This window comes from Loxodonta africana, chromosome 20 (assembly GCF_030014295.1).
Source record: "Loxodonta africana isolate mLoxAfr1 chromosome 20, mLoxAfr1.hap2, whole genome shotgun sequence".
Taxonomy (NCBI): Eukaryota; Metazoa; Chordata; class Mammalia; order Proboscidea; family Elephantidae; genus Loxodonta; species Loxodonta africana.
This window is the reverse complement of record NC_087361.1, coordinates 49075416-49083770: the sequence shown is the minus strand read 5'-3', so window position 1 is coordinate 49083770 and position 8355 is coordinate 49075416. Positions and strand designations below refer to the sequence as shown.

At 41.7% G+C, this 8355-nt stretch overlaps 1 protein-coding gene across 1 annotated transcript in view; it reads left to right on the top strand.

Annotated features, from left to right (window-relative positions):
- Window positions 1-1049: 1049 nt before the first annotated feature.
- Window positions 1050-8355, top strand: part of CYYR1 (cysteine and tyrosine rich 1) — a 125942-nt gene continuing 118636 nt past the window's right edge. Inside the window, exons 1-2 of the mRNA XM_010590338.3 lie at window positions 1050-1170; window positions 7015-7117. Of these exons, the coding sequence (XP_010588640.3) occupies window positions 1098-1170; window positions 7015-7117 (176 nt within the window). The 5' untranslated portion in view covers window positions 1050-1097. The remainder of the gene's footprint in view (window positions 1171-7014; window positions 7118-8355) is intronic.

Sequence of the window (8355 nt, the reverse complement as noted above, 5' to 3'; positions counted from 1 at the left end):
ATGCAAAAGAGATTACAGACCTAAATGTTAACTTCAAAACTATACAACTTCTAGAAGATATCATAGGAGAATATCTAGGTGACCTTGGGTTTGATAATGAGTTTTTAGATATAATACCAAAAAGTATGACCCATAAAAGGAAAAAAAAATTGATAAGCTGGATTTCATTAAAATTAACATCTTCTGTGTAAAAGAAATATTGATTTTTTCTAAATATGTCACTTAACACTAACAGCTTTATAGCTGATTCTCTTTGGTTTTCTAGCTATGCAAGAATATTATTGGCAAGTGATAATTTTGTTCCAATTTTTATAATTCTATTTCGTTCTCTTATCTGATTGCATTGGCCAGTAATTCCAAAATATTCCTAACTAAAGTGATGACAGTACTCATTCTCTTTTTCCTGACTTTACAGGGAATGTTTCAGGTGTTTCACAAATAACAAACATTTTATTAGCTTTCCATAAAGATGCTAAAAACACGTTCTGTACTACCTGAAGCTCCTTTTTCTTCACTTTAGCCCTGAGAATTCCTTCCACTTGTTTGAAGATGATAAGCAAAGCTCTTCAACCATTAGTGCTTAAAAAGGAAAACGGGAGTGGAGTGGAGTGCAGAGCAAAGAAGGAGCTGGCTAACCCCACAGCAAACGCCAAAGCAGAGGGTTAGAAAAAGTTCCTCCCAGAAAATCACTCTTTAGAAGGGAAGAAGAAGCAGGGAGGAGTCAGGGCCACCCCCGCCCCCAAGCCCGGGGTCGGTGCCACCCGAAGAGATGAAATGTGAGCCGAGTGGCCAAGGATGCCAGAGCGCGGTGGGGAGAGACAAAGAGACCTCAGCCCCCAGCGCAGCCCAGCCTGGGCCAGCGAGTTCCCCGGCTCCGCGAAGCCCCTACGGCCGGCCCGGGGTCCCTCCGAAGGCGCCCTGGGCAATGGCCCTGTCTCCGCTTTACGCCCCTCTCAGGAGCGCGGCTCTCTCCACCTGACCGCCCTTTACCCCCTCCACCCCCGCCCCGTTCCGGGCTCTCTCTCTGCCCCCTGTCCTCTCTCCAGTGCGTCCGTCTGTCCGTCAGTCCGTGCTCGCAACTCCGGCCACCGGCTTGGATGGACGCACCGAGGCTGCCCGGGCGTTCAGGCATCTTGCTTTCGAAGTTGATCCTGCTCTTTGTCTACGCAGGTCGGTGAAATAGGACGGTGAGAAAAAGAAAGTGGGCTGCGGGCTGCCGCGGGGGTTCCCCGGCTGAGTAACGCGGTGAGGGCGAGACGCACGGGGCCGTCGGGGAGGCCGAGGATCGCGCTCTCCCTGCAGACCAGACGCGAGAGCGCTTAACTGGTCCAGACCTCCACGCGGGTGTATTTTGTTTCCTTTCTTTCATCTCCTCTTCTAGCCTCTCCATGTATTTCTTTTATCTTGGCCTTTTTTGCTTTTCTTTTCCTTTCTCTCTTGGCAAAGCAACTTGGAAACTCCATTCCCACGTTGGGAGGATTCTACTTTCTGGATAGAGTACAATTTATCTAATTGTCTCTCGCTACCCAAAGAGAACCTTGAGGGTGAGGACAAGGGGGGAGGGTTGGGAGGAAAGCTACTTTAAATAGGCACCTGAAGTTCAGAGATATTGCTGAAGTCCTAAAATCAACTAATTTGGTGACCTTCCCATTTCAGTAGAGGCGACCCACCGTTTGACTCACCCTGCACTTTCTAAACATAGTGATTTTTCCCTTTTAGAAATAAACAGCCTTAGCCTTTCGTTTGTATTCTTTAGAAGATGATTCACAAGTGTGCAGCTCTGGACAATAGGACGTCTCTAGTTTAAATATAAGGTTTTTGAGAGACATGAATTCACCCAGAGTCTAACCTGTGTTCACTGATTTGGTTAAGCAGTTGTTTGTAGGTGGAGAGCATCTCATTTTCCTTCCTTCAAATTGTTCTCGGTGAGAATTGCTAATAATTCTTGAAGCAAAGGGGTTTTCTTGTTTTGTGATTGATACAGAGCCCCCAATGGCCTTTCATTGGTTATTCATGCATCAAGTTAATTATATATGTGTTTTTGCATCTATTTATAGTCAAAAAACAGTGCAAGCTAAGAGCTAAGTTCTGTGTAAAACATTTTTGTGTCTAACTATGAGACATGACAAAAACCACAGGCTTACCCATGACCTTGCAATACTAAATTTATTCAGAGTACTTTGACTTACTTTTTGATACTCGCAAAGATACTGAGATGGAAATGAAGACATCCTTCAACATTGTTATCTGAGCATTAAAAATAATTGAATTTTTCATTCAACCTTGCCAGAAATGCATCACAATAACTTCTCTAGAAGTTTTCAATATGTTTATTAAAATGTAAACTTACGGCTGTCTCTAAGCTGTCATTTTAAAGATTTTTTCTTGTAAGGAAAATGTTGACTTCCTAATACAGAAATGCATATAAGAGAAATTCCAACTATTTGATGGGAAGAATCCACATTCTAATCCCTACTTACAATGCTTATTTCTTTCACTTCAATTGTATAAGGTTTACAGAATTTGGAGGGCTAACAGAATCAGTCACATTAATATTAGCTTTATAGAAAAATCTCTTTATTAGTTCATTGATAATTCTTTCTACCCCCTCTGCTTCTCAAAAGGAAACAGAAAATAAGACAGTCGTACGCAGTAAATAAAGCTTTCTTTAATACCTTCACTGTCTCTCACGCAAGCACTCCGTTGAACCACAATTATTTCTTGTTCTTTTTGTCTACGGTTTTATTCCCAGCAATGAACTGAAAGCTCCTCATTTGCACTCCTTTCCTTCCCTTATCCCTGCTCCTCCGAAGCGAGGTACTCAACCCCCTAACCAAAAACCAAACCAAACCCACTGCCGTCGGCAACCCCCTAGGACTTAGGAAACCAGCAAAGTTGGACAGCAGCAATGTAGGCATTTAGAAAGTTTTCACTCCGTTTCTTCATTCTGTCTGCATCTCTTCCTAAAACAAAATAAAACAAAGGACAGTTGCTGTTGAGTTGATTCCAACTCATGGTGACCCCATGTATTTCACAGTAGTGCTCCACAGGGTTTTCAATGGCTGTGACCTTTCAGAAGTAGATTGCCAAGCCTTTCTCCTGAGCCCCTCCTGGGTGGATTCAAACCAGTCACCTTGGTTAACAACCCAATGCTTAACGTTCATGCCACTCAGGGACTCCCGTCCCTCCCTAGTAAGCTACAAAGTAATTACAAGCCAACACTAGATTAATTTATTGTCTTTGACAAGAAATGCTTAACCAATAAGTGTTTTGGGGTTAATGCCTGAACTTTTTATGCCAGAGGCATTTTTATGCTTGCCGTATTCATTTAACTAATATTTATTGAATGCTCCATGTTGAGTGATAAATAAAACAGAAGCCATGCTCTGAGTTTTGTGGGGAGATACGGGTGCCTGTAAATTACTCTAATGTATGAAGGGTTATGTCATAGAAGAGGTACGGTCACGTCCCATAGGTGTTCAAAGGATGCTCTATGAGAATGGAGTCTGTTTTGCTCAGTATAATACTCTCAGAAACTAGCAAAATGCCTGGCACATTAAAAAAAAAAAAAAGCCAGTTGCTGTCAAGTTGATTCTGACTCATAGTGACCCTATAGGACAGGGTAGAACTGCCCCAGAGGGTTTGCAAGCAGTGGCTGGTAGATTTGAACTGCCGACCTTTTGGTTAGCAGCCAAATATTTAAGCACTGTGCCACCAGGGCTCCACCTGGCACATAGGGCCTCAGTAAACATTTGTTCAGTGGAATTGAATTGAAGAGGATTTAAGGCACTAGACATTTGAAGGACTGGAAAGCCTTGGACATAGGGAGATGGACTAGGATATAGAGGGAGCAAAGGCAAAAATCGTGTGGTGAGTCAGAATCGACTGGATGGCAGTGGGTTTGGCTTGGTTTATCTATAACTGTAAATAATTCCATTTGGCTGGGACTAAATGATGCAGCTGGAAGCAAGGGGTTGGGGGCTAGATGTGGGAACCCAGCAAAAATAAAAATAGCCCAGATGCCCTGTTAAATGCGTTGCTGACTTTAATGGGACAGGAAAGTAAGCAGATGCACTGTCTGTAATCTGCCTTATTTCCCCCAGGCAAAAGCATTCAATCCAGGTTAAGCAAAAAAGAGTGAGGTTTCTCCACCTGAAGTATCGTGCTTTACTGTGGAAGCACTTTTGGAAAGAGACCCAATGAAATGTTTATATTATTGTCCAACTGCTACTGCACAAAGACAGGATTTGGTCAAGGTTTTTACCTTCCGGCTTCAGCCAGTGAGTCTGTCCCCTCCTTTTCCTTCCTCTGGTGTCCTTAGTTGTAGCTTACAAGAGCCGTTTCTGAGGGGAGAAAAAGTGCTTAGAAGCAGCTGCTGCTTTTCCTGGCCTACACTTTTCTCAAAAGGGAGGCGGGCTGGGGAACCGGCTTCTAGCTCGTGCCCTTAAGTCATTGAAGAAAGTTAGACCTGGCTGCTTTTCAGGGATATGAATATAGAGATTAGAGGTAATATTATGTATCTTCTGGGACCACTGAAGTGTGTCATCCCTTCAACAGTGAGAAAATGGCCTTAAAAAGTCCAAACTCTAACGTTCACCGAGTTCGTCTCAAGCGCTCTAGAGAAAACCACTTGTGTGTCAAAATAAGGTTTGAAGTGTGGTAGAAACCTGAGTTTGGAAATGTTGTGCTTGTGAATATATTCACAGTACTATGAAATCTGCCCTTTCAGTATCCTAATTCCGGGAAGTAGACACGAACACAGGAAAATATCATAAAAGTAATGAACAGGTTGTGACATGATCAAGATGTTTGCTTCAGGTATGATCTAGCTTCTTGGCTACAAGATTTTGGGCTTGGTTTCCTGTACCTTTGACTCACAAATAGTTTGAAAACACCATGTGCTTATCATAACAGTAACTCGAGTACAATAGTAATAGCTGAATCTTGGATATCCATGGAGTGTTTAAAAAGATCTCACTGTTCTGGGCATCATTCAGATGGCACCTTTAAAGCTATGTATACTCTGGTTGTCCTGCTGTGACAGAGCAAGTGGGAACATCAACTATCTCACGATGAAAGGAAACTCTCTGCTAAGCCCTTAAAAACTAACCAGTTTAAGTATTTGAATATATTAAGTAGCCTTAACAATGTCTGGGATCCCTGGGTGGTACATACAGCTAAGCACTAGTCTACTGACCGAAAGGTTGAAGGTTTGAAGCCTCATAAGACAGGCTTGGAGATCTGCTTCCCAAAGGTCAGCTGACCTCAAGGTCCCAGCCTTGAAAACTCTATGGAGCAGTTCTGTTCTGCACACACGGGGCCATCATGAGTCAGAATTGACTAGACAGCAACTAACAACTAACACCACCAGTGTCTAGGGGGCAGTGGCAGCTCAGTGGCAGGATTCTCCACTTCCATGCAGGCAACCAGGATTTGATTTCCGGCCAATGTACTTAATGCGCAGCCACCAGCCATCTGTCAGTGGAGGCTCACACGTTGCTGTGATGCTGAGCAAGTTTCAGAGGAGCTTCCAGACTAAGACTAAGAGCACCAGGAAGAAAGACCTGGTGCTCTACTTCTGAAAATCAGCCAGTAAAAACTCTATGGGTCACAATAATAGAATGTTCATCCAGTCACAGGGATAGTGCAGGACTGGGCAGCCGATTCATTCACTTGTACATGGGCTTGCCATGAGTTGGAGGCCAGTTCAACGGTACCTAACAATAATAGCAATGTCTAATTTACAGAATGTCTGTGTACATAAATATGCATATGTGTATACATATGCATACATATATATACACACACAAATATACATACAGAGCTATTGAAAATCACTGGGAAAACTATAAAAGAAATAGCTGAAAAAACTTTGCAGAAAGCACTCAGGGCCAAGGTAAAAATATGTTAGCTTCTCCCCTGGTTCTGGATAATTAGATTGTGCTTCTGTCTTCATATTTTCAAAGTGAATTTTAAATATAGTTACTGAATCTTATGAAGGTAATTATTTTTCTCTCTCATTTTTTTTTCACCACAATGCAGAGGAAAAATCTCTGCAAAAAGTTCTGGTTTGCTAATATATGAGGTAGAAATCAAATTGAGAGTAAGAAAATGTGAACGTTCCCCCTTGTTCCACACAAGCCATGTATTATTGATAAAGGAAAATGAACCTTGCCAGCTTTGATCACGTTCCTTGCTAAAGGATCATCGTTGCAGAGAGAGGTGATTTAAAAGCAAAATCTAAATTTCCCTTTCTCAATAAGCCAGTTACGTGGACTGAAATCAAACCAAACCAAACCCGTTGCCCTCGAGTTAATTCCAAATCATAGAGACCCTAGGGGACAGAGTAGAACTGCTTAGAGGGTTTCCAAGGAGCAGCTGGTGCACGTGAACTGCCGACCTTTGGTTGACAGCTGAGCTCTTAACCGCTATGCCACCAGCGCTCCACAATTATGTGGACATGTAGACATACATATAACATTTTTCACTTTTCTATTTTGACTTTGAAGGGAAAGCTAAAGTATTATATAATTTATACAGTAGGTGATACTGCCATCAGGGATTAAGTTGGAAATTATTTATTCTGGGACTGCTGAACATATAAATTGGAGCCCTGGTGGCACAGTGGTTAAGAGCTATGGCTGCTTACCACAACAAGGCAGCAGTTAGAATATACCAGCTGCTCCTTGGAAACCCTATGGGGCAGTTCTACTCTGTCCTGTAGAGTTATTATGAGTCGGAATTGACTCGATGGCAACGTGTTTGTTTTGGATTTTTTTTTTTTTTTTAAGGTATAAATTAGAGAACGAAAGGCCTTTCTGTGCCTTTAGGAGCTTAGAGTCTAATGGGAAAGACAGACTAGTGTATACATTTACATGAACATGTCAGATGAAAATCTAAACACACTCCATGTCGGTTGGCGGCCCATTGAGATATGAACTAGAAGACTTTTTCCTGAAGCTATGATTTCAATTTCAGAACTGTAACTGCACACATGGGGTTTTTGCTTTGTAGATGGCTGCCTTGCTCAGTGTGGCAAGGACTGCACAGCTTACTGCTGTCACGGGACCGCGCCCTACTGTTGCCCTTACTACGCCTACATTGGAAACATCCTTTCGTGAGTATTGGTGGAATTTGGCAATATTGATGGTCTTTCCCTAGCCTGGTTTTGTTTCCAAAAAAGCTACTAAGTTATAGGTATGGGGCAATAGAGATTTTAAGATTGGTTATTGACATAGAATCTTTACTAGAGGTATTAAACAATCATCTGTATTTAGTGTGTTACATTATTTGACAAGCTATACAAAGTAACATGCAAAAGAAATTCTAACAAGTTCTAAAAGAAGTACTTTTTATTGCTTAATTTTATGTATTATAACAGTGTTTTAAGTAGACCATATTCATATTATTGATCTTTTTTTTCATATGTTTGCAATTCCTACATTTTTGTCTCTCTTGTTGAAGGATTTGTAAGTTAAAATTTATTATTGAATTGTGGTCAGTTTATTTTGCCATCCGTATGTTAATTTGCCTCATGCATCTAGTACCTGTCAGGGAAAAGAGATGATGAATAAAAAAGATGAGATATGAAATGTTAGTTCTCTACATAACGCAGATAAAGCAATTAATTCCTCTGTTCTTCAGGAAGCAAGTCCAGAGCCCAAGAAACAGCAGGCATGAACAATGTAAAGTGATAAATAAGCAACAACAAAAAACAGTGACATATATGCTCGGATGTGTTCAACATTTCCGCGCAAAAATTAAGAATTTATTTTAGAGCTGCTTCTGGGCAAAGGGAAATGGGGAAGCAATACTCGCTTCCAGGGCTGTACGTCTGGAGGAGGATAACCCTCAGTTGCTGTACACACACACTGAGGTTGAGAACTAGAAAATTAGAAACATAAGAATTTCCTGAATCAAAATCACCCCTGGCTTTCAGATAGTGGCAGGAGTCTAGCCTCAGTCCTCTTCTATTTTTATTTTTCGAGTGAACATCAGGACGGTTTGGGAGCTATTCTGTCCTGGTTTACCATGCCCTGTGAAGGCTCAAGTGGAAGCAGCAAAGATTAGACACTCAGTGGTATGTGCCTGGCTATTTTAGGGATATGTCCGTTGAGAAGGCTTAAAGCTCACCCTCCGTTTCCGGAGAATTGAAAACTTGGCACCGCATACAATTTCTAGAATCAAAGTTGGAGCTGGTGTTAGAGATTATGTCTCTGAATAAGGCCGAAAGATTCCTGTTTCAGGATATGCTTGAAGACTACCAGAGCTATACAAGAAATGCCAAGTTATAGTGCCAGCTGGTGAATGGAATTTAAGCATTCTTTGAAATGCAAATAAATGCAAAATAATTAG